We start from the raw sequence: 27544 nt of genomic DNA, 5'->3' as shown, positions 1-27544 counted from the left end.
TTTCAGGGCAGGAAGCCAAGCCTTATTCATTCTTAAACTCTCCTCTTTTCTGTTAAAGTTGTGCTGATGTTTGTGAATTTCAATGGCTTCTCTGTGCAATCTGACAAAATAGTTGGTAGAACTGTCCAGTCTTTCAGTGTCTTGGAATAAGACCCTGTGTCCTGTTTGTGTCAGTCCATGTTCAGCCACTGCTGATTTCTCAGGTTGGCCAAGTCTGCAGTATCTTTCATGTTCTTTTATCCTTGTTTGTATGCTGCGTTTTGTGGTCCCGATGTAAACTTCTCCACAGCTGCAAGGTATACGATATACTCCTGCAGAGGTGAGGGGGTCTCTTTTGTCTTTTGCTGATCGTAGCATTTGTTGTATTTTCTTGGTGGGTTTAAACACTGTTTGTAGGTTATGTTTTTTCAAAAGTTTCTCCATCCTATCAGTGACTCCTTTAATAAATGGCAAGAATACCTTTCCTATGGGAGACTGTTTTTCTTGAGTTTTCTGATTTTTGTTTGGTTCAATGGCCCTTCTGATTTCATTCTTGGAGTAGCCGTTTGCTAGCAGTGCGTGATTTAGATGGTTAGTTTCTTCCTTGAGAAACTGTGGTTCACAGATCCGTCTTGCACGGTCCATTAATGTTTTGATTATTCCTCTTTTCTGTCGGGGGTGGTGGTTGGAGTTTTTGTGTAAGTAGCGATCTGTGTGAGTTGGTTTCCGGTAGACCTTGTGACCTAACTGAAGGTTTGATTTACGGATGACAAGGGTATCAAGAAATGGGAGTTTACCCTCAATTTCCTTTTCCATGGTAAACTGAATGTTTGGATGGATATTATTAAGATGATTTAGAAAGTCCATTAATTTTTCTTCACCATGGCTCCAAATGGTAAATGTATCATCTACGAACCTGAACCAGACTGTAGGTTTGTAAGGTGCTGATTCTAATGCTGTCTTTTCAAAATATTCCATGTAAAAGTTTGCTATTACTGGACTGAGTGGACTTCCCATAGCTACTCCATCAATCTGTTCATAAAATTCTTGATCCCATAGGAAATAACTTGTTGTCAAACAATGGTGAAATAAGGCTGTTATATCTTCTGGAAAAATCTGGTTAATCAATGAGATTGTGTCTTTAACTGGAACCTTGGTAAAGAGGGATACAACATCAAAACTGATTAATATATCCTTTGGATTGAGTCTTAACGGACTGATTTTGTTGATGAAGTGAGTTGAATCTTTGATGTAAGAAGTGGTTTTTCCAATGTGGTCCTGTAGGAGGGTGGTCAAATATTTAGCTAATTCATATGTTGGGGAACCAATGGCACTCACGATGGGTCGGAGTGGAACGGAATCCTTATGAATTTTAGGTAGTCCATATAATCGTGGTGGTTGTGCTTCAGTCTTGCATAGTTTTCTGTGTGTGTCGGGATGAAGAGTGGAATTCTTGATCAGAATGCTAGTTTTCCTGGTAATTTTGCAAGTTGGATCTCGTTTTAGTTTTTTGTATGTGGCAGGGTCCAGAATATTTTGAAAGCCTTCGACAATATTTTGTATAACAGAAATTTTTTATTTTAAGGTGCTTTTATCTCGGTTAAAAACATGAAAAATTATAAAACAAGACACAACGGCGACCCATAAGGTTGACAGACCTGAATCACACAGACCATACGCGTTTTGGCCTACAGGCCTTCCTCAATGGTCAAATAAAAACTCATATAATGCTTTATGAGATTGATACTTTGCATGCCCACTCTGTATGAGAGACCAATGCAGCCCAGGGTGAACAACTTACAGGTATTCTACACAGAGGGATCTCTAATTCAAAATTATTTACACATCCTATACACATGCCTGGGCCGGTATAAAGTATTCTATCTATATAGGGTCATGACCGTCATGTTAGGAAAAGTAGAGGGCAGCAGGAAAAGAGGAAGACCCAACAAGAGATGGATTGACTCAATAAAGGAAGCCACAGCCTTCAATTTGCAAGATCTGAGCAAGGCTGTCAAAGATAGGACATTTTGGAGGACTTTCATTCATAGGGTCGCCATGAGTCGGAAGCGACTTGACGGCACTTAACACACACACACATTTGTTTAATACTTGTGTGTGCATTATATGAGGTTTTTATTTGACCACTGAGGAAGGCCTGTAGGGCCGAAACGCGTATGGTCTATGTGGTTCAGGTCTGTTAACCTTATGAGTCGCCATTGTGCCTTGTTTTATAATTTTTAATGTTTTTAACTGAGATATAAGTGCCTTAAAATAAAAAATAATTGTCTATTATACAATTTTATCTTTCCAACCCAACCTTGGGTACCCAACGTTTGGTTTTTTTTAGGTTGGGTTTCTTTCCCCCTTTTTTTTGTATGGGAAATGTCTCTACTTTTAACGCTGCAGCACCGTGTACACCAGCAAGGACTGCACAAGCCGGGGATCCACAAGATCCACAGTGGGAGTCCCCCCCCCACACCTGACTGCTTATAGAGCCCTGCCTCCACCGGCCTGGCTCCTGCTCCTCCTTCTCTGCCCTCCTCCCACCCTCCTTCAGCCGTGCTGTCTTCACCCACCCGCCTGTGTTCCCCCAGGTCTGTGCAAAAATGTCCCTTATCTGTGCCTGGCCCCATTCTCTGGGGGTTTTTTGATCCACATGGGAGTCCAGGTTCAGAATTAGATAAGTGATTGACAACAACAACGCGCAGGACTGACTGTTTTTGAACGAGATACAATTGTAAGAGCTACTACGGCGCAAAGGGTACGAGGGAGCCAACTCACCTTTCGCCCCTGTCAAGCGCTTGCTGGGCGGCCCTAAGCAAGCCATATTTTCAGCTTCAATATGGGGACGGCAATTCTAATGACCTGCCATATACGGTTTTTCTGAGGATTTCTGAAGTAACTGAGAAGAGGGATTTTGATGGGGTATAAATGCCATAAAGTCCACCTTCCAAAGCGGCCATTTTTCTCCAGGGGAACTGATCGCTATCACCTAGAGACAAGTTGTAATAGTGGGGGATCTCCAGCCACCACCTGGAGGTTGGCAACCCTACTTGGGACCCACTTTAGACTCCTGAGAAACAAGGGACCCATTGAGCTGCAAGCATTTGTGACATCACGGTCACATCACAGGAAGAAGGGGAGCCAGAATTATGTGTGTGTGTGTGTTAAGTGCCGTCAAGTTGCTTCCGACTCATGGCGACCCTATGAATGAAAGTCCTCCAAAATGTCCTATCTTTAACAGCCTTGCTCAGATCTTGCAAATTGAAGGCTGTGGCTTCCTTTATTGAGTCAATCCATCTCTTGTTGGGTCTTCCTCTTTTCCTGCTGCCCCCAACTTTTCCTATCATGATGGTCTTTTCCAGTGACTCTTGTCGTCTCATGACATGACCAAAATACGATAGCCTCAGTTTAGTCATTTTAGCTTCTAGGGTCAGTTCAGGGCTTGATTTGATCTATAACCCACTGATTTGTTTTTTTGGCAGTCCACGGTATCCGTAACACTCTCCTCCAACACCACATTTCAAAGGAATCTATTTTCTTCCTGTCAGCTTTCTTCACTGTCCAGCTTTCACACCCATACATAGTAATAGGGAATACGATGGCATGAATTAATCTAGTCTTGGTGGCCAGAGTCACATCCTTACACTCCAAAATCTTTTCTAGCTCCTTCATGGCTGCCCTTCCCAGTCTCAATCTCCTTCTAATTTCTTGGCTGCAGTCTCCTTTTTGGTTGATGGTGGAACCAAGGAATAGAAAGTCTTGAATAATTTCAATTTCCTCATTGTCAACCTTAAAATTGTGTAATTCTCCTGTAGTCATTACCTTTGTTTTCTTGATGTTCAGCTGTAGTCCTGCTTTGGCACTTTCTCTTTTAACTTTTAGCAGTAGTCGTTTCAAATCTTCACTATTTTCTGCCAATAATGTAGTGTCATCAGCATATCTCAAATTATTAATGTTCCTCCCTCCAATTTTCACCCCACCTTCATCTAAATCTAATCCAGCTTTCCTAATTATATGTTCTGCATATAGATTGAAGAGATAGGGAGATAAAATACATCCTTGTCTGACACCTTTGCCAATTGGAAACCATTCCGTTTCTCCATATTCTGTTCTAACTGTGGCCTCTTGTCCAGAGTACAGGTTGCGCATCAAAATGATCAGATGTAGTGGCACACCCATTTCCTTTAAAACCAGCCATAGCTTTTCATGATCCACACAGTCAAAAGCTTTGCTGTAATCTATGAAACACAAGCTGATTTTTTTCTGAAATTCTCTCGTATGCTCCAGTAACCAGCGTATATTTGCAATATGATCTCTAGTGCCTCTTCCTTTTCTGAAACCAGCTTGAACATCAGGCATTTCTCGTTCCATATATGGTAACAGCCTTTGCTGTAAGATTTTGAGCATCACTTTACTTGCATGAGAAATTAATGCAATGGTCCGATAGTTGTTGCAATCTTTGATGTCTCCTTTCTTGGGAATTGGAATGTAAATGGATCGTTTCCAGTCTGTGGGCCATTGTTTTGTTTTCCATATCTGTTGGCATATTCTTGTCAAGATTTTGATGGACTCCGTTTCTGTGGCTTGGAATAGCTCTATTGATATCCCATCTGCTCCTGGTGATTTGTTTCTCCCGATTGCTCTCAATGCAGCTTTCACTTCACTTTCTAAAACTGTAGGTTCTTCTTCAAAAGATTTTTCTTGGAAAGAATCTTTTATCCTTTCATCTCTTCTGTATAGTTCTTCAGTGTATTGTTCCCACCTTTTCTTTATTTTGTCCTGTTCAGTTAATGTATTTCCATGCTGATCTTTCAGCATGCCTAACCGTGCTTTAAATTTCCCTTTGATTTCTTGGATCTTGTGGAACAGATCTCTTGTTCTTCCTTTTTTGTTGTTCTCTTCTATTTCTTTACACTGGTTATTATAATAGGTCTCTTTGTCTCTACGTGCTAGTCGCTGGAACGTTGCACTTAGACTTTTGATTCTATTTCTGTCACCTTCTACTTTTGCTTCTCGTCTATCTCTGGCAATTTTAAGAGTTTCCTCAGACATCCATCGAGGTTTTTCTTTTCTTTTGGCTACAGGAATAGTCTTTGCACATTCTTCCTTGATAATATCTCTAGTTTCCACCCATAGTTCTTCAGGTTTACATTCACTTGAACTTAGTAATGCAAATCTGTTCCTTCCGCCAGTGTCACCTTCCACTACTGCCGCTGCCCAGTAGCTAACCTTCAGGGATTCCTCTACCCCCATCCCATTGAAACTGCCTGTTCTCTTCTGAGGATGTGGCCATTGATCCCTTAAGGGGGTGGATGCATCTTCGTCTGGTGTCTCAGCTGTGACCATTCCGTCTTGAGTGACTCTGCTAGGAGTTTAGTCTCTTGATAGAGTCTAGACCCCTTACGGTATTGCTCTCAGCTTCCCTGACACTCACAAACCCCCTCACCACGTTAAGGTGTGCATCCAGAAGGGGGAGCCAGAATTACAACCTCACTGAAGTCCAAGGTCAGACTTTTGGACAGTAAATAGTACATGCGTACAGCAGTATAAGCAAGAAATCAAAATGCAATATATACCTTGGCTGAAAATTAAGGCATAATAAAATAAACCAAAAGGGAGACTGCAGCCAAGAAATCAGAAGGAGATTGAGACTGGGAAGGGCAGCCATGAAGGAGCTAGAAAAGATTTTGAAGTGTAAGGATGTGTCACTGGCCACCAAGACTAGATTAATTCATGCCATTGTATTCCCTATGGGTGTGAAAGCTGGACAGTGAAGAAAGCTGATAGGAAGAAAGTAGATTCCTTTGAAATGTGGTGTTGGAGGAGAGTGTTACGGATACCGTGGACTGCCAAAAAAAAAAAAAACCAAAAAAAAAAAAAATAAAAAAAAAAAAACAGTGGGTTATAGATCAAATCAAGACTGAACTGACCCTAGAAGCTAAAACGACTAAACTGAAGCTATTGTATTTTGGTCACATTATGAGAAGACAAGAGTCACTGGAAAAGACAGGCATGCTAGGAAAAGTTGAGGGCAGCAGGAAAAGAGGAAGACCCAACAAGAGATGGATGGACTCAATAAAGGAAGCCACAGTCCTCAATTTGCAAGATCTGAGCAAGGCTGTCAAAGATAGGACATTTTGGAGGACCCTGATTCATAGAGTCGCCATGAGTCAGAAGTGACTTGACGGCACTTAACACACACACAAAATAGACACATGGTGACATTTATATTATTAGCATTACACATCGAATATCAACTTCATACCCCTGTGATTTAATATGTAGAAGTCTGATGAATAATAATCAGGCTTTTAAATATGTTCCGATACAGTACAACAAGAAGGAAAGCGGAGCCACGCAGGAGGGCTTACCTTCTGCAGTTTGCATTATGATCTCATCCAGCTCCTTTTCTAGTTTTTCATATGTGTTGAGCCTTGCCTGGTAGTCGGAATTCTGAGACTGAAGTTCCAAAATCTGCTTCTCACTGGCCGCTTGAAGGCTATAAAACTCCTTGGTTAAAACCTATGGCGGTGGAAATGAAAGCAAAAGTTAAATTAAATGCCGGGCTACAAATTACTCATGAAGGAGGCAAAGATGCAGCTCGTGGAGCAATGGCGTCGCCCCTGTTCGGCCAGTGTGGTCGAATCGATCATGCATATACTGCTGAGCTGTGAATTCTATGATGAAACCAGAACAAATACTACTTCCCCTCGGCATTCTCGTTTTAAGCATCTGAACTTGTTTTCTGGAGTTAGCCCTGGTCAAACTATTGCTTGAGGATGGGGAGGCTGCTGTATCCCATGCAATGGCAAAATTCTGTTTTTTAGCCATTAAGAAGAGAAATGCACTCATAAGTAAGGAGGTAGGTTAATGGTCTTATTTACACAGTATTGTAGCTAAGGTTTGCATAATTCACTTATGACAACTATATATATATATAGTTGTTTTATTAGGTCTATGACCGCAGTCTTGGACCAAGAATGGAGGATTATGACAACTATATGGTTATTATTAGGTCTATGACCGCAGTCTTGGACCAAGAAAGGAGGGTTATGACAACTATATGGTTATCCTTGACTTACTTATTCAGTCAGGTTTTTTAGTTTTTGATTTTATACAGTTTTTCTCTTTTCATAACATTTGTAATTTGTATATATGCTGGTCTTGGACTGTAACAATAACAATAAAAGAGGCAAAAGTTTACACAGGTCAAACATTTGTAGACTTATTTAAACAGGCACTTGACACAATTCAGGCTATAAATCCTGTGCTCTGCTAAAAGCAGTTATTAAATGAAAATTTGTATCATGATGCTCAAATCCCAGAATGGTAAGGTAACAAACATCCTCCCTTGGCCTGGTGATCCACGGAATTCCTAAATAGATCTCTCAGGGCTACTGATGGTGAAGCACATCAGAAAATCGTCAGGGGAAAAAAAAAGAATTGCCTTAGAATGGGTTCATCACAATAACGTGGCTATAGATCACGACGGGTAGCTATGTTTGTCTGTAACAGCAGAAAAGAGCAAGAATCCTATAGCACCTTAAAGACTAACAAAATTTCGGGTAGTGGTATGAGCTTTCGTGAGTCACAGCTCACTTTTTCAGACAGGGCAAGATTGTGATGCTAGTTCCTTCAAGCTAACGTACGCGAGCAAAGTTTGCCTTTTTTTATTAAAGGGATGAGTCATACTTCACCTGCACTGGTTTCTTACACGACATTACAATAAGAATGGTTCCTTACCACCCAGTGAGCGTCTAGATGGAACGCTCATGTATTGTTGGGCTTTGCCAACATACATGACACAAACGTTAAAAGAATCGACAGAAAAGTCACTCCCATAATGCTAATCGTACACAAATCACCCTTTAGGTAACTATAATGCTGGACAGCATTCAACAATCCATAAGTAAAAGGTAATGCGGGAAAGATCCATAATCCTTGCGCCTGTGGATCACTAGATCCAACTGATTTCCCCTTTTTCCCAGTGCTCCTCTTAATAAATCAATGAGCCTAGCCAGCCTTCCCCAGAGTCGCAAGGATTTTCATTCTCTTTGCAGAAGGAAAAGCCACACAGGGCCAAAATGGAAGCATCCATGCACGCGGAGGCTTACCGGTATATTGGTATCACTGCGTCTGGTTTGGTGGCAGCAACAAAGTGATGGGTAATTGAATGTGCTCTAGTCAGTGTATTTAATGACACCTTAATTTATCCCTTGACTGAGCCATGCCAGCCTACCGAAGCCTTTTGGACCTACCTCCAGTTTTCGCTGGTACTTTTCGCACTCCAGCTGGCACTGCGAGAGATTCTTGGAGGTTTCCTCTTGCACGAGCTGCGTGCGCTCGCTTTCGAAGGACCTTAATTTGTTCTGATGGAGAAGTTCGGCCACTTTGCTTTCCGTGCTGAGCTGCAGCTGCCGATACCTGAAAAAGACCCGAGGCGACACGGCGAAAAACAAGAAGCTCAACTCAGTCGTGTAACTCGTGTTCGATACGCTCGGGTCAGTACTTTCTGCGACAAAAGGGGGCTGAGTTTGAGAGAAAGTGTTAAAGTTATGTTTACCATCATTTAGCATTTTTGCTAAACATGGGTATGCTAATAACTACGCTACATCCTATTCACACATATGTGGGAGTATAACCTATTGGTGCTTACTTTTGAGTAAAGATGCATAGGATCTAAGAGCCAGCATGGTGCAATGGTTAAGAGCGGTGGACTCTGATCTGGAGAACCGGGTTTAATTCCCCACTCCTCCACATGAGCGGCGGAGGCTAATCTGGTGAACCGGGTTGGTTTCCCCACTCCTACACATGAAGCCAGCTGAGTGGCCTTGGGCTAGTCACACTCTCTCAGCTCTCTTTCTCATACATCCCCACAAAGCCAGAGTAAAGAAAGTTATTTAAAGCTGCACCTGTATCTGTTTAGTACATTTTTACCCTGCCCTACTCCATAAAGCTGAGGGGATGGCGGCAATTCCCAACAAAAACATCTGCGCTTCTGAAAGGTGTCCAAACCTGGGCTTTGGCAAGGACCAATTTGAACTGACCTGGATGGCCAAAGTTAGCACCATCTCATCAGATCTTGGAAGCTAGGCAAGATTGGCCCTGGTTAGTACTTGGATGGGAAGGTTTTTAGACCCTGCGCTCCAAAGTGTCTTACAATCGCATGCCCTTCCCCTCCCCACAACAAACATGGTGTGAGGTAGGTGGGGCTGAGAGTTCTGAGAGAACTGTGACTAGCCCAAGGTCACCCAGCAGGCTTCCCAGCAGGCCCCCCAGTTCTCCAGATTACGGCCTGCTGTTCCTAACCACTAAACCACGCTGGGAGACCACTAAGGAAGCCCAGGGTGCCGTGGCGACGCAGTGGCAGGTGATAGCAAACCACCTCTGAATGCCTCTTGCCTTGAAAACCCTACGGGGTCGCCTAAGTCGGCTGTGACTTGATGGCACCACTATGCACAAAACAAATCTCCTTCACATCAGATGCTTCTGTGTAAATGAAACTGCACAAATCCTATGTGCAGATACTCACCTGTGGCCATTGTGCACATGTGTATTTCGCTAAAAGCACATCAGATCTGCATGTGCTAAAGAAGGCATACATAGCCAGATATGGCTTCCCCAGGATACAGGCAGTAAAATCCTCACATGCTGTCATCACATGCAGTATCAAATAATAATTTCGTGCTCTTAAATTGAAAGAAAACACGTTACGCAAAACCAATGTCCCTGAAGGAAATCTGTCTTGTGGGAAGCAGCCTTGTGATTCCACAGAAAGGGAATTCAACAGCTGTGGTTCAGACATGAAAATTCAGATTGCCCCAAGAAAGTTTTTTCAAACAGATAAAACTTAAAATTCACTTCTTAATTTTGGTTCGTGGAAAGATTCTGGGGAGATAAGGTTTACTTGGAAAAACATGCTCCGGATCACTGTGATCAGTGTTTATCCCAAACTTACTAAAGAGGGCACTGACCTGGATGGGCCAGGCTAGCCTGATCTTGTCAGATTTCAAAAGCTAAGCAGGGTGAGCCCTGGTTAATAAATGGATGGGAAACCACCAAGGAAATCCAAGGTCGTTGTCCAGAGGAAGGCAATGTCTAACCACCTCTGTTAGTCTCTTGCCTTGAAAACCCTATGGGGTTGCCATAAGTCAGCTGTGACTTATGAGCTCTACTTGTGTGTGTGTGTGTGACCTGGGTCTACCCCTCAGCGTTCCTACATTAGAGGCTGTTACAATGCACTCAGAGACTCCAACCCCTCCCACAAGCATTTTGGGGACTAGAATTGCATTTGGTTGGAATTCTGTTGAAAGCTTTGTATGTGAGAGGTTTATCCACAAGGATCCTCTGACGCCCAAGAGCAACTGGGGTTAGGAAGGGTGGGAGGGCTGCAGCAGGGAGGGAAAAGAAAACCTCACTCTATGAAAAGAATTTTATAAGCAGCTCTCTGGATTCTCTCTAATGCAAAACCAACAGTTACCCAAGCATTCAATAAGCAGATGTTTCATCAACTGTTATTTATAATTCATTCATTGCTTAATCCTAGAGTAGAACGCAGCCTTATGGGCGAGAAATGAAGCACGATTTATTAAAGCGCTTCATGTGGATATCACAACAAACTGTGGCTTGCTGTAAAGCAAGAAAGACTTTGGGATATCAGAACAGCATGTGAAGGATGGAATGTGTGAACTTGAGAACTTTCAAGGCTCATTCTCCATGGTCTGTTTGCAGTCAACAACTAGGGAGTCATCCATGAAAGGGCATACTATTTTAGCATCCCTGTATGCTTTGGTGTTGTAAACGATTCAACATCTGCAAAGACTGTGAACCAATCTGTGATCTTTACTTCTGAAGGCTAATAAGCAGACAGGCACATGACTCAGGATGAAACTCCATGGCAAACAGGGGCCCTAACTTTCAATTTCTACTGATGTGGAATGTGTGTAACCCTCGCCCTGTCTTTCCCCAGTCAGGGGGTCCGAGATGCAGTCAAGGGAGAAAAGGAGGCTGGGGAAGAAAGTTTACAGAGGAAGGGACATGGAAGATTTAACCAGTTAACCACTTACTGGCCTTTTATGCATGGCTGTTTCCCTCCAACGGTCTTTGTGTTGACTATGCATGCCATTTCCTACCATCAGAGGTCACCTTGCTCTCCCTCCTGCATTTCCCCGTGTTTTGCCTGTGTTTTCAAATTCGAAGTAAAACAGGTCCCTGAAAATGTGGTTCTCCAGGTCAGAGTCTACCACTCTAAACTACTGCTCATAACCACTATACAACGCTGGCCATGGCTGATGAGGCATGAAGATATCATGGGCAGGTGCTGGTTCTGCCAGCACAGGTAACGAAGGATCATGGGGTGCAAGCTAAGGGCGAAGAACTGTTCGTCAAACCCAGCCATTAAAGTTACCTGTAAAAAGGAAGGGGCCAATTAGCAGCCCAGGTCTTATTTAGTCGGACGCGCCCAGCTCCCACCCTTTCTTCCGCAAGCAGAAAAATGTTCAAATTCTGAAACTATTTCAAGCTTTTAAAAATATTACGAAAAAGTGCTTTTGTCTACAGATCACATTTCACATTTGCTAAAAAAAAAAAAGGCTGGCTTGTCAACATTTGCATAACCCTCACGTCAAATGTTTGAAGACTTCTGGGGTTCATGTCACAATGAAAATTTAAAAAAACCCACCAGAAATATGCTGCTTTGACACTTGATAATGTCTGCCACCGCCAAAGAATTCTGGATGACAACAGAGGCATGAAACCTCGGAAACCGGCTGTTTAACTTGTGCTTCTCTTAGAGACGGGAAAACTTGGTTCCAGGTGACATTCTTCTAACATAGCTCCTCCTACATTTGCCAGGGGAAAAAACTGTTCCTATTGCACAACTGAATGGTGTTGCAATGTAATTATGGTGGGGAAAATGGGAGAAGTGATGGAAGATACACAGGATGTTGCAAATAGGAAGATGCCGAATACACTCAAACCATCTCAGAATGATGTCACGGCTCTCAAGTAACAATGGATGGTGTGCAGCAACTTAACAATGAGACCTCTCTATGTTTGCACTTTCGTATTGCTCCCCCCCCAACCCATGTGGATTGACTTGGAATAGGGTTGCCAGCTCTAGACTGGGAAATACCTGGAGGTTTTGGGGGCGGAGCCTGAGGAGGATAGGGTTTGGAGAGGGGAAGGACTTCAATGCCACAGAGTCCAATTGTCAAAGTGGCCCTTTTCTCCAGCTGAACTGATCTCTTTCACCTAGAGATCAGTTGTAATAGCGGGAGATCTTCAGCCACCACCCGGGGTTGGCAACCCTAACTTGGAAGGATACAACTTTTAATATAAACCAATTTGTGGCCAACCTATGGATGAAAACAGCAACTCCCTTTTTTATCCTCGTTCCATATTCTGAAATTTAAAAGCCCTAAGCATAAGCTTCACCAACTAAAAAGATTTCTTATTGGAGGGAACGACTATAAACAACTGTGTTTTCCTTGGCAGTGAGATGAAGTAGAAATATTTGCAGCAACTTAATACTCATCATGAGATCCTTTACCGATATTCTATATTTGTTAAAGAATCTACTTTTTGCCACAATCAAATGCCACGGAGCAGCTATTTACACACTGAAACCTCTCAGCTTTAACAGCAACTGTGTTCTTGGCTGGGTACCTTGATTGAATGCAAGATTTTTATGGCTTTTTTGGCTTCACTGAAAATGCCTAGTACACTCAGCAACTGTACTACAGATTTACAGGAATCCCAAACATGCATTTAAAGAAATTCACTTCATCTTCATCATCGTGATAAAAAAAGAGAAAGAACACAGTGTGATTAATAAAATGAGGATTATGGCTCAGCATTTGAACATTTCATTGAAGTTAAAAAGTACTATATAATTCTTATCAATAGGTAGTAAGGAATTTAAATCAAGTAGATGTGCCTGAGAAATGCTGCAGCTTGCTGATTTAAATTATTTTTATAGATTTAATAAATTATATTCATATATTTTAGCTTGTCTAATCCCAGAGGCACTATATATAATCTGTGTAAACATGATATTGCAAATAAAGGTGTAGTGGTGTAGTGGTTAAGAGTGGTGGTTTGGAGCGGTAGACTCTAATCTGGAGAAGCGGGTTTGATTCCCCCACTCCTCCACACGAGCAGCAGACTCTAATCTGGTGAACCGGGTTGGTTTCCCCACTCCTACACATGAAACCAGCTGGGTGACCTTGGGCGAGTCACAGTTCTATTAAGAGCTCTCTCAGCCCCACCTACCTCACAGGGTGTCTGCTGTGGGGAGGGGAAGGGAAGGTGATTGTAAGCCGGTTTGATTCTTCCTTAAGTGGTAGAGAAAGTCGGCTCATTAGTGGAAAAATATTGTATAGAATTATTCAGGTTAATGAAAGTATCTCTCATGATAGACCATGGCATTTTTGTTGTAGCTTTAATTATGTTAATGAAACATGAAAAGGAACCATATTCATGTTAGTAATAATGTCAGATCCCCCCACATGAAAAACAGATAATTGTTATTATTTTTTTAAAAAGCACTACTTTCTAGTTACCTTCTAAATTATCCTTTCATTCTTATGAAGATAAGCTACAGATGCTAAAAATTCAAGGTGCCTTCAGAGACAATTCTTACAAGGGCAATGCAGAGCGGATCCTACTGTAGAATAATCGAATCAGAGTTGGAAGGGGCCATATATGCCGTCTAGTCCAACCCCCTGCTTAATGCAGGACTAGCCAGTGGTCCATTCAGCCAGTGGTCCATTCAGCCAATTCCTCTGCGGGCAGAACTATTAAATATTGTCTAATGGTGATCAAAATTTGTTTCCTCTTGAGAATCCTGGGAGGTTTTCAACGTTTTAACTCACTAACCGCCAACCCTCACATCTCTAGCAGGAAGAGCTGTGATCCAACCAGAATGCCTTCAACTGCAAGCACACACCAAAGGCAAAGCCACACATCCAGGAGTTAACTATTTTAGTATTATTTATTTTTCTATATTTAATTCGACCAAGGACCTCTGTATTAAATAGTCTCCTGCACATTCCTCGATGCCTCAGACATTTGGCTTGCCAAGGGACTTCAGTCTGGTGCTCAAAAAAGAACCAACAGATCCCCTGTGGTATATTTTTGGCTGAATACGTTCTTGGAAGATAAACCTAGAAAGATTAAATTAGGGATATTTCAGCTCCTAGTTAGACACCAGTTGACCTTTCCTTTCCGCCACACAATCTGTTATTGTGGCTGTACATTTCTGTCATTCCTGCTTCCTCCCCCTCCCTTCTCAGCTGGGCGAGGAATCCCCGGATTCCAGGCGCTCTCCCCTAGCTCGGGTCACCAAAGATGCGGTTGTGTTTTGGTTTCTCCCGTTTCTTGCCTCCCACTTCGCACTACACAGAGTTAACAACACAAAAACAAAGTTTGGGAAGGGGAAAAAACAGAAGAAAATGGGGCGAACCGCAACATTTCTGATTCAGTAAAAGGTATTAAAATGGATTAGCTTAAACTGCATTTACCAACAGTGCTGAATATTTGTCATGTTCTTTATTTTTTTAAAAAAAGTATTAAAATATAAGCAAAACTTAATATTTGTTATATAAAAGTGGGAAAGGTAAAATGCACAATGAAAGGAAGATACTGGGCATTTCCACATGGGTTATCTGCCCCAAGTTCAACGCGGAGATACAGGTAGAGTATCCCTTATCCGGACATCCCATATTTGGACTGATCTGAAAACTGGACCCTTTGAGCCAGCATGTAGGCATATCCGTGCTGCCTGCTTTCAATGTTTCCTCTCACCTAAAAAAATAAAATACAGTGTACACTGCATCGTAGGTGGAGACTGAAAGCCTGCCGTTGCTAGTTCGGTTGTTGTTGCTCTTGTTTAACAGCTGATAAAGGTTTTCTGGTGAGATAGTTACACTTTTGCTTTCTGATGGTTCAATGTACACAAAATTATTAAACACATTGTTTAAAATTATATTCAGGCTACGTGTATAAAATGTATATAAAACATAAAGGAACACTGGGTCCCATCCTCAAGATATCTCATTATGAATCTGCAGAAATTCTGAAGTATTTCAATATACAGAAAGATCTGAAATATGGACCATTTTTCGTCCCAAGAAGTCCAGATAAGGGATACTCAATCTGTATAAGGAAAATGGCCTAAATTCACAAGAGACTTTCTCTCTCTCTCTCTATATATATATATATACACACAGCCTTTGCTCACGCAATTCAAAGAAAATTGACACATTATCTCATAACATTATGAAATGCCCCTCTTTAAACACCACCAAGATAAATGGATCACCCCCATATTGGCGAGAATTCCTGCCTCCATAACAAGAGACAAGATAGTCCCCTTTTTGCTGATGGACAGAGATCCAAATATAACATTGGCTGAGGCCAAATATCTCTCCATCACATTTTCCTCCAAGAAATAACTGCTCAGGACCTTTTTTTTTTTTTTAATTACATCCTCCTAGTGGATGGAGGGTGGTGGCAACTGCAGGGAAACCTGCCATGTGGAAGCCCCATCGCTGCTGTGTTTTATCTGCATCCTTGTGTGGAAGCCACAGCTATCAATTTTGTGTGTGTGCCGGCGAGTCATGCTGACTTACAGCGACCCTGTAGGGGACTTCCAGAGGTGGTTTGCCATTGCCCACCTCCGTGACACGGCCCTGGTATTCCTTGGAGGTTCGCCCATCCAAATACTAACCAGGGCGACCCTGCTTAGCTTCTGGGATCTGATGAGTTCAGGCTAGCCTGGGGCTATCCAGGTCAGGGCAACGATAAAATAGTAAGCAGAAAACACCTTTATCACAGGATATCGCATCACGCGCAAAGCTAATCCTAGTGTAAAAACAGGAACTGATACTGGGGCCATCCTCAGATTATTAAAAGCACAGAACACCAAGATCTGTAAACCAATACATATAAGAACATAAGAACTGGATCAGACCATGGTGGATTAGACCAAGGTCCATCAAGTCTGTTCACACAGTGGCCAACCAGGTGCCTCTAGGAAGCCCACAAACAAGACAACTGCAGCAGCATTATCCTGCCCGTAATAGAATGGGCAGGCTTTTCTGATCCTGGAGAGAATAGGTGCGCATCATGACTAGCATTCATTTTTACTAGTAGCCATGGATAGCCCTCTCCTCCATTAACATGTCCACTCCCCTCTTAAAGCCTTCCAAGTTGGCAGCCATCACCACATCCTGGGGCAGGGAGTTCCACAATTTTAACTATTTAACATGCAGACCTTGCTTTCAATCTCCGTCCAGCGGATCCTCCTTCTACTGCTAATGCAACTCATCACTCACGGATGGCACCCAGCGCTTCTCTGAAAATTGGCTTCATTATGCCTGTGTGTCACCCAGCTCCCAAACACTTCCCTATCTATTGTCGAAGGCTTTCACGGTCAGAGTTCATTGGTTCTTGTAGGTTATCAGGGCTGTGTGACCGTAGTCTTGGTATTTTCTTTCCTGACGTTTCGCCAGCAGCTGTGGCAGGCATCTTCAGAGGAGTAACAGAGCCCGGATAACCTACAAGAACCAATGAGAGCTGTGTCTTCCTTTATTGAGTCAATCCAGGAGATGTTTCGCGGAGCACCAAGTGCTCTATGGAGCACAGTTTGTTCTACACTTTCCCCCAGATTTAAATTTCCTCCATTAGCTGCAGTTAGTCCTGTGTGGAGGGGTGAAGAGATGCTGTTTGTTGTCCCAAGGAACTAGTTGAAAGGTGGGAAGCAGATATTTAAATTTTGGGGAAAGCATCAGAGGAAATGGTTTTTAAAAAGCCTCTCTTCCCCTTCTGTGTGCAGCTGCTAATTAAAAAAAATGTGAGAGCTTCTAGAAATTCTAATGATAGATTTTCCATAATAAGCTTTAATCACAGTAACCTGCAAGAGAATCTTTTCTTTTTGTGATGGGGGGTGGGAAAGACGGGACAGAAGCCATCTACAAAAAAAATGGCCTGATTACAATAACCCTGAAATGGGACAAGCAGTAAACATGCAAATATGCATATGTAGATATCCGCAGATAAAGATGGTGGACTCAGCACTCAGCCAACTCATTTCCCTGCTCTCCAGGGTCTCAGGCTGAGGTCTTTCACATCACCTACTTGCCTAGTCCCTTTAACTGGAGATGCCGAGGATTGAACCTGGGACTTTCTGCATACCAACCAGCTGCTCTACCACTGAGCCACAGCCCCTCCTGTCCCAACCTTACCTCCTGGCTAGCATCTTACGAGAGTCTGTAACCTACGCAATAGAAAAACATGGAGCTGTAATGACGACGAAGGGTTTAGAAGCTACATATATACTCATGCGAACAGCTCTTCTGCACTGGCTTGCAGAAGGACGTTATCATTATCTGACGAGCTTCAGACACACACTTGGTAATTCGGAGTGAATTAGAAAGTAGTTAGGAAGTAAATTCCATTATGCATCAGTAAATGAAAGGAATACTTAACTAGCAATTCCCTAATTAAAAGGCAAATGGATGCTCAGAAGAATTGATGGCCTCCAGATGTCAGCACACACTGCTGATGAAAAATACATCTGGTCCATCAAGGAATCTGCACCGATCAATAAAGCAACTCAAAACACTCAATTCCCAAACAGAACATGCAGTAACTTTTTGTTTAATAAGTGTAAAGTTGTACTTTAAATCCACTGAGACGCGGCCACATCTACATTACCAAACCGGTACTGTTTAATCTTCATCCAGATTCTTAAATATAAAAACTTCTATTTAAACCGGGTGTGGACTGAAAGGATAAAACCCAGTTTCCAAAAGCAGGTCCTGCGTTGCTCACGACGGCCAGGGGGAAAATATATATGTGGGGCACTGCTTTCTCTTCCTTCTCTACAGATCAACTCTGTTTACAGCTCCATCCATGGAACAATCCAGTTTTCTTTATCCTTTTCCATTTCCCCCAAAGCTCATTGTCAAGATATTGTGAAGCACAACAGAACTAGTCTGCTATTACAGCTAGGACTGCAATTTTATTACTGGCGCCCTCATTAAAATCCCGAGAGGAACAGATAGAACGAGAAAGCACACGGAGAGCTGATGTTTTAGCATAACACAGAAACAGTGCCACATGTATGACTATCTGCCTGCTGGACAGAAGTCATGGGTGTGTGCTCGGTGCAAAGAGCTCCTGGCTCTCAAGGAGCAACTTTGTTTCCTTGAGACCAAGACAGCTCAACTAGAGGAGCTGAGAGAGAGAGGTGGGTAAGGACACCAGGGATGCAACAGTCACATCCCAGTCCCAGGATGACAGTTCCCTGCCAGTCATGGATGATGGAGCCCTTGGTGAAGGAGGACATCTCTAAGGGGATGTGGTACCTTTGAAGGGACCCCTTCCTTGGTGGATGAACAGCTATCTTCTCATACTGAGGATATGCCTTGAGGGGAGAGGGCTTCTTGTATTGGGAGAGCCAGCGTGGTGTAGAGAGCCAGCTTGGTGTAGCGGTTAAGAGCGGTGGTTTGGAGCGGTGAACTCTGATCTGGAGACCCGGTTTGATTCTCCACTCCTCCACATGAGTGGCGGAGGCTAATCTGGTGAACTGGATTTGTTTCCCCACTCCTACACATGAAGTCAGCTGGGTGACCTTGGGCTAGTCATAGGATGTCTGCTGTGGGGAGGGGAATGGAAACGGTCAATTTACATTCCAATTCCCCAAAAAGGAGACATCAAAGATTACCGCAGTGATCAGATCATTGCATTAATTTCTCATACAAGTAAAGTTCCCACCTTTTCTTTATTTTGCCCTGTTCAGTTAATATATTTCCATGTTGATCTTTCAGCATGGCTAACTGTGCTTTAAATTTACCTTTGACTTTTTGGATCTTGTGGAACAGATCACGTTCTTCCTTTTTTGTTGTTCTCTTCTTTACACTGGTTATTTCTTTCCATTGGCTACTATAATAGTTCTCTTTGTGTTTATGTATGAGTCACTGGAACGCTGCCATTTAGACTTTTGATTCCATTTTACTTTTGCTTGTCATCTATCTTTAGCAATTTTAAGAGTTTCCTCAGACATCCATCAAGGCTTTTCATTTCTTTAGTGCATTCTTTCTTTATAATATCTCTAGTTTCAACCCACAGTTCTTCTGGTTTTCATTCACTTGAACTTAGTAATGCAAATCTGTTCTTTACATGGTCTCTAAACCTGTACTCTGGACAAGAGGCCACAGTTAAAACAGAATATGGAGAAACGGAATGGTTTCCAATTGGCAAAGGTGTCAGACAAGGATGTATTTTATCTCCCTATCTCTTCAATCTATATGCAGAACATATAATTAGGAAAGCTGGATTAGATTTAGATGAAGGTGGGGTGAAAATTGGAGGGAGGAACATTAATAATTTGAGATATGCTGATGACACTACATTATTGGCAGAAAATAGTGAAGATTTGAAACGACTACTGCTAAAAGTTAAAAGAGAAAGTGCCAAAGCAGGACTACAGCTGAACATCAAGAAAACAAAAGTAATGACTACAGGGGAATTACACAACTTTAAGGTTGACAATGAGGAAATTGAAATTGTTCAAGACTTTCTATTCCTTCGCTCCACCATCAACCAAAAGGGAGTCTGCAGCCAAGAAATCAGAAGGAGACTGAGACTGGGAAGGGCAGCCATGAAGGAGCTAGAAAAGATTTTGAAGTGTAAGGATGTGTCACTGGCCACCAAGACTAGATTAATTCATGCCATCGTATTCCCTATTACTATGTATGGGTGTGAAAGCTGGACAGTGAAGAAAGCTGATAGGAAGAAAATAGTTTCCTTTGAAATGTGGTGTTGGAGGAGTGTGTTACGGATTCTGTGGACTGCCAAAAAAACAAATCAGTGGGTTATAGATCAAATCAAGCCTGAACTGACCCTAGAAGCTAAAATGACTAAACGGAGGCTGTCGTATTTTGGTCACGTCATGAGACGACAAGAGTCACTGGAAAAGACAGGCATGCTAGGAAAAGTTGAGGGCAGCAGGAAAAGAGGAAGACCCAACAAGAGATGGATTGACTCAATAAAGGAAGCCACGGCCTTCAATTTGCAAGATCTGAGCAGGGCTGTCAAAGATAGGACATTTTGGAGGACTTTCATTCATAGGGTCGCCATGAGTCGGAAGCGACTTGACGGCACTTAACACACACACACAAACTCTTCAGGAATGTTGCTTAGATTGTATTTTGGCACTATGAATGTTCTGGTGTTTTTCTTCAGCTTCATTCTAATTTTCGATAGTAACAATTCATGGTATGTACCACAGTTGGCTCCTGGTCTTGTTTTAGCAGAGAATAGAGCTTCTCCATCTTCTGCTTCCAATTATGTAATCTATTTGATTTCTATACTGGTCGCCAAAGATATCCATGTTTACAATCGTGTGTTTGGTTGCCTGAAACATGTGTTTGCAATGAACAAATTGTTGTCTTCACAGAACTCTATCAGTTGCTCTCCTGCTTCATTTCGTGCTCCTAGCCCAAAACTGCCAACAATATTTGATTCTGCTTTAATGCATTTGCGTTTCAGTCACCTATGAATATCAGCACATCTTGTTTAGGTGTGTGATCCATTTCTTCCAGGACACTTACATAAAAGCTTTCAATTTGTTCCTCAATTTGTTCCTCTGTAGTTGGGGCATAAACCTGAATGATGGTTATATGTTGATAGGCTTTGCCTGAAATCTGACTGATATAATTCGGTCAGACTTTGCATTATAACTCCTGACTGCCAGTGCTTCGTCTCGCTTCATTATTAAAGCAACTCCATTTCTCCTGATAGAGGTCTATAAAATTATGTCTCGTGTGGAGAGAGTGGACAGGGAGAATCTTTTTTCCCTCTCTTGTAATACTAGAACATGAGGTCATCTGCTATAGCTGAAGGGTGAGAAATTTAAAACAGACAAAAGGAAGTATTTCTTCACACAATGCATAGTTAAATTGTGGAACTCCATGCCCCAAGATGTGGTGATGGCTGCCAACTTGGAAGGCTTTAAGAGGGGAGTAGACATGTTCATGGAAGATAGGGCTACCCATGGCAATTAATCAAAATGAATACTAGTTATGACGCATACCTATTCTCTCCAGGATCAGAGGAGCATGGCTATTATATTAGGTGCTGTGGAACACAGGCAGGATAATGCTGCTACAGTCGTGTTGTTTGTGGGCTTCCTAGAGGCACCTGGATGGCCTTGGTCTGATCCAGCATGGCTTTTCTTATGTTCAGTCACTGGGTTTTTACTGAGGTTGAAGAAACAGTTTTTAAGCCCTGCCCATTTTTCTTGGAAAACCCATAACAGGACAAATCCGGGGTGCACCTGGACATACAGCCATGTTGGTGGAGAAGCAGTTTGGAGCACTTGCTAGAAGCACTCGCTAACCTTTTTATTCATAAAGTTCCATCCCTTTTGGGCTTCGCAGATCTGATCACTTAGATCTATACTTCTGCAGTAACACACATTGCTTGGCTCTGCCCTTGAAATTGCTTGGCTCTGCCCTTGAAAACAACTTGGAAACTTCAGTTGGGTCAAAACGCAATGGATCACATGTTGACTACGACCAATTTCTGAGCGCCGCTTAGGCCAATATTAAAGCATCTATATTGGTGGCTAAATTTATTTGAGGAAGAATTGTAAAGTTTTTAATATTTAAAGTCCGCCATTGCCTGAGGCCCACCTCTCCCTGTATTAACATGTTACCCATTCTGCGCAGCATTGCAATTTCTTCTCACATTGTCCCTGGGGCAGTCTATAAGGATGGCAGTCACTCGCTTGAGACCTTTTTTCTACTGTTGCCCTTCCTAACCCTTGGTAAAGGCCCCCAGAGACTGCCTCTACCAGTTTTCCAGGAAGATAGTAAGGCTGTGTTATTGGACTAAACTTTTCTTTGGGCGTTTTGAATTTTTTTTTTAAAGAACTGGTTTGCCAGGGAGATATGATACCAAGTTGGATGGTCTAAAACTGTTCTGGAATTGATTTAAGAGTTTCTTGCATTAAACAAGCCCAACATCTATTGAATACTATGAGCATATGCTTGGCATGCAGAAGGTCCCAGGTTCAATCTCCGGCATCTCGTTAAAGGGACAAGGCGAGTAGGTGATGTGAAAGACCTCTGCCTGAGACCCTGGAGAGCCGCTGCTGGTCTGAGTAGACAGTACTGACTGTGATGGACCAAGGGTCTGATTCAGTATAAAGCAGCTTCATGTGTTCATGTCAGGTTTTTCATATTTATACATTAAGTATAATAGAGCCTGTGAATTCTAAGTATTTATTTAAAAAGAGGGATAAGGGGAAAGGGATGTCCCCACTGGCTATCACAGTGAATGGGCACAGCCATTGAAAAGGAGCCCGCAGGGGCTGTGATTGAGGGGACCTCCCAAAGGGGGAACTGCTAAAAGAGAGGCTCCTTGTGACCTCTGTTGGCCAATAGGCTCATGTATCAAACGGTGGTCCATTAGATATGCAAGTCCCAGGCCATGAAGGGCTTGAAAGGTAACAGCCAGCACCTTGAACTGTGCCATCTCTACCCAGGTGGATGTGATGTAAATCAAATCGAGACCAAGCCCTATGAGGAAAGGCTGAGCGAGTTGGGAATGTTCAGTCTGGACAAGAGGAGGTTGACGGGGGACAGGATTGCTCTCTTTAAGTATTTGAAGGATTGTCACTTAGAGGAGGGAAGGGAGCTGTCCCTGTTGGCAGCAGAGGACAGGACTCGCAATAATGGGCTTAAATTGCAGGCAGAGAAGTACAGGCTGGGTATTAGGAAAAAAGTTTTTTAACAGTTAAGAGTAGTTCAACAGTGGAATGGTCTACCTAGGGAGGTGGTGAGCTCCCCATCACTGGCACTTTTTAAGCAGAGGCTGGACAAGCACTTGTCAGGGATGCTCTAGGCTGATGCTGCACTGAGCAGGGGGTTGGACTAGATGGCCTCTACGGGCCCTTCCAGCTCTATGAGTCTAAGACACATCATGGTCTGATTTCTTAGTTCTGTATTGCAGGCTCATTTCTTTGGTCTTTGTGTTTGTTTGCTGTGCAATTTGGATTTTACTGTCTCCAGTTTATTGTGTGCAGTTGTAAACTGCACTGAACTTTGGAAGGGAAGAGAAGAAACATTCAACAGACTTGTAAACTTGCCTCAGAACTAAGTCAGTCCCTCGCTAGCTCCTCTCTAAATGACTTTGACCATACAAAAAATACTTCCTATACTCACGAGCTTCCCTTTTACATTACCTCTATCAATAATTTGCTATTGTTCAAGAGCAATTATCTAGCATGTCATTGGAAAAAACCACTACTATTTCTTATCTGCAAATTAACAGTACCCAGTGGTCACAGATCATAAAACACTGTCAACACTATATTCTCGAGCACATACAACACTTGGAAAAACGAAACACAATCCTTTTAATATTCTTATAACCCTTATTTATAAACTAGGGGCTTTTAACAGCAATAAATGTCAGTTACTGCTGCAATTCATAAATTTGCTAAGCTTCTAAATCAGGATACAACATCCACACATCACTGCCAAGGTTTAAAATGTTTCAGGAGTTAAGTGAAAACATGCACAACATGAGTCACTGCGGCAGAAGAATCTGTACCGGAGGAAATAAGAGCTCATTTACAAGTGGGAGAAACGTACTCACACTTCATTGACAGTAATTCTCGAAACTTCCGTTCCAGTAAATATCAAATTTAAAATAATTCTGGAAAATATGCCTTTTTGCTGATGGGGTTTTTTTTTATTCGCAGATGGAGGATGTCATTACCGTCTTGCCAAAGTTTCCACTTCAGAAATGAAAAAAAAAACATGTTTTCTACTTAGTGGTCTTTATTTGTGGTCCCACGTGTGGCAGAGGCTCAAGACCCAAGGTCTGTCACCAATTACATGGTACTGTGAAAGTTCAGTGAAGAACTGCAAATATTTTGAACCCAGTGACCTTGAATCAGAGATGGGCTGATACGGACCCTCTTGCCATTGGATGGACATTTGAGACTGAAGCCTTTGGTCATCATCATATCTTGAAGTAACTTTGGCTGTATAGAAAGTGCCTATGGTGCCAGCATCGTGTGGTGGTTAAGAGCGGTAGACTCTAATCTGAAGAACCGGGTTTGATTCCCCATTCCTCCACATAAGCAGCAGACTCTAACCTGGAGAACCGGGTTTGATTCTCCCCTCCTCCACATGAGCAGTGGACTATAATCTGGTGAACCGGGTTGGTTTCCCCACTCCTCCACATGAGCAGCAGACTCTAACCTAGAGAACTGGGTTAGTTTCCCCACTCCTCCACATGAGTGGTGGATTCTAATCTGGAGACCCGGGTTGGTTTCCCCACTCCTCCACGTGAAGCCAGCTGGGTGACCTTGGGCTAGTCACAGTCTCTCAGAAATCTCTCAGACCTACCTACCTCACAAGATATCTGTTGTGGAGAGGGGAAGGCGATTTTGAGCCGCTCTGAGACTCCTTAAAGGTAGAGAAAAGCAGGGTACAGAAACCAGCTCTTCTTCTTCTGTGTTAGTGAGGTCAAAGCAAATGATGGAACAGTGAAAAGTTGAGATAGTGTTTCGTTGCACCATAGACTGGGAAGTGGATGCTGCAAACAGAGTCTGTACCGAGCTGGTACACAGCCAGGCATGGAACTGGAAGTGTCAGCACAATCGGTTACTGATGTAGTATCGACACTGCAGCGGTAGTGTCATGTCAATGCTAGTCCTGATGGCCATAGTCCCGGCAGATGTACGATCTTCAGCAAGTTCTGGAAAGAACTTTCTCCCTTTCCTCTCTCCTTGTTCCCTTCGTCAGCTCCACTCTTTGCTTGCTTTCTCGAAAGCTTCCCCCACTCCCACCGAAGGCTGTAATAACATCTCAACGCAGGGGACATGAGAAAGCTAGCATGGTCATTTGTGCTATTCAGAGTTCTATCGCTAATCTTGTGCTCGCAAATGGAAAAAAAAAGGAAAAATGAGCAGGGAGGTGTATGAAGAGGACAAGTTCAATGGAGAAATAAGCAGTTTCGTGGGTCGTTAGTGATTATTCCAGGGTTTTAACAATAGGCCTACTCTTGCAAAAACACAAAAATTGGGGTTTCAAGGGGAGGGTTTCGAGGAAGGGGAAAGGCAATTGGGAGGGAGAAGTGAGAATGTGGGCGTGGGGAGACAAACCCGAACTAAAACTATGCTCTGGAGTAGCAATCAATTTGGGCTTGATGCAGACGTTGACCTCGGGGTAAAACAGAATCCAAAAAAGGTGGGGGAAACGTGAGGAGAGAGTGAAGTGACTTCTAAAGGTTGGATAAAACATGCATAATGAAAACGAAGCCCCAAAGTAGGCGGAGGGTGACTGCGTCGGAAACAACCCATGCATAAAAGGCCATAGTTTTTAAAAACCTTTTCAAGGACTGTGAAAAACAGCAGCTTAAAACACCATTAAGGTCTGGCCCTGGTCAAGGGACAAGATCAAGATTTTTGCAATTGGTCGCTATATTCTTACCCACCTTGAGACTATGGAGAGAAATCAGGATATAAATGCTTTAAATAAAAATATAAGTTAAGGAATGGGGCACTACAAAAATCAGCTGGAACTCTCTCATAAGTGACCGAAACATGACACTCCCAGGAAACTACACAGTTAGAACATGGCTAATACGCAATAAAAGAATGGTGTGAAGTTAGCAACATAAAGAGCTCAAACAATATGGATAACTTCAGCTAGTGTCAACAACTTATACTTATTTGTAAGTAAACACAACTGAAGTCAATGAAATTTTCTTTGAAATGAGTGTATAGCACCTCAGTGAAAGTCTGTTAAAGTAAAGGTCCCCTGTGCAAGCACCGGGTCATTCCTGACCCATGGGGTGACGTCACATCCCAAGGTTTTCTAGGCAGACTTTGTTTATGGGGTGGTTTGCCAGTGCCTGCCCCAGTCATCTTCCCTTTATCCCCAGCAAGCTGGGTCCTCATTTTACCAACCTCGGAAGGATGGAAGGCTGAGTCAACCTTGAGCCGGCTACCTGAAACCAACTTCCATTGGGATTGAACTCAGGTCGTGAACAGAGCTTGGACTGCAGTACTGCAGCTTACCCCTCTGCGCCACATATTGATAAAGCTTTATTTCTTTTCCTTTATTAAAAAAGAGACATAAAATACCAGTAGCAAACAATCGCCCATGAATGGAAGTTACCGGGATTCACAGCTGTAGAAGTTTAAGGGGCAAGAAACAACCCATTTTTATTTACTACCGTACTTACCACACAAATCTCACAGGAAACAGAGGGAACCTTTCAGAGCAACAAACAATACCCATTTTTAAAGAGAAATGTGGAAAAATATTTAATAAAACTGGAACATTTACAACATGAAATCGTTTTTATCCTTAAAATAGATTTGTATCATCAACATTGAGGTCCAAAACTTTTTTTTGGGGGGGGGGGGGCTTATTTTATTCACCAAGATTTCCTAAGCGATTCAAAATCAACAAAAGTAAACTGAACACCAGCAGCCTTCTCTTCAAACACATTAATTTTTTTGCAGAAGTTAAAGTTAACAGACGTATAATGCCATGATGCTATTTTAAACGGTGTAACTGCCTTCTAATTTAGTCACTTCAAAATCATGGGACACTCATCGGTCCCGCAAGATCTCACATCACAGGACTTGCAACCTGCTATCTGGGGGCCATCGTCTCGGCTCCCTTCCAGATGGGCAAAAAGAGTTTGTGTGGCTCTGTTTGAAGTCATAAAGTTTAACAGCTATTGAAATGCCCAACTGTGTGCGCAAAAATAGACATTTAAAAACTAAAATAGAACATTTCAAATGCTGACCGTGCTTTTTTTTCCCTTCAGAAGAGTAACTGATCCACAGTCCACAAACGTTATATGAGATTAGGAATGCCTTTTGTCTCTCCTGCGCGATTGCTTATAGCTAGCCACTCAATATGACAGATCTCTCTATCAAATGAAGCCAGCTGGGTGACCTTGGGCTAATCACACTCTCTCAGCCCCACCTACCTCACAGGGTATCTGTTGTGGGGAGGGGAAGGGAAGATGATTGTAAGCCGGTTTGAGTCTTCCTTAAGTGGTAGAGAAAGCGGGCATATAAAAACCAACTCTTCTTCTTCTGAGGTAGGTGAGGCTGAGAGAGCTCTAAGAGAGCTATGACTAGCCCAAGGTCACCCAGCTGGCTTCATGTGCAGGAGTGGGGAAACCAACCTGGTTCACCAGATTAGTGTCCGCCACTCCTGTGGAGGAGTGGGGAATCAAACCCGGTTCTCCAGATCAGAGTCCATGCTCCAAACCACCACTCTCAACCACGTTGGCTCAGTGATCTCTCTTTCTTTCCCTCTGTCCCTAAGTCTTGCTCACACTGGTCACAGCTGCTGTTCGATGACTAGTGTTTGAACAAGAATTACCATTCTGGTTCAGAGGGACGTACTTATTCAATTACTTTATTTATAGCCTGCCTTTCCCACTTAGGGGGGGCCTTTTACGACCTCAAACTTTGAATTCTGAGGTTGATGAACCATCTATGTGAAAAATC

The 27544-nt window shown here is 42.7% G+C and overlaps 1 protein-coding gene across 1 annotated transcript in view; it reads right to left on the bottom strand.

Annotated features, from left to right (window-relative positions):
• Positions 1-27544, bottom strand: part of PIBF1 (progesterone immunomodulatory binding factor 1) — a 104720-nt gene that overhangs the window by 34759 nt on the left and 42417 nt on the right. The window contains exons 10-11 of the mRNA XM_056861922.1: positions 8244-8409; positions 6357-6507 (exon numbers count right to left, since the gene is read on the bottom strand). Of these exons, the coding sequence (XP_056717900.1) occupies positions 6357-6507; positions 8244-8409 (317 nt within the window). The remainder of the gene's footprint in view (positions 1-6356; positions 6508-8243; positions 8410-27544) is intronic.

Source organism: Euleptes europaea, chromosome 16 (assembly GCF_029931775.1).
Source record: "Euleptes europaea isolate rEulEur1 chromosome 16, rEulEur1.hap1, whole genome shotgun sequence".
NCBI lineage: Eukaryota > Metazoa > Chordata > Lepidosauria > Squamata > Sphaerodactylidae > Euleptes > Euleptes europaea.
Note: the sequence above shows the minus strand (reverse complement) of the source record. Positions and strands in the feature narration are given on the sequence as shown.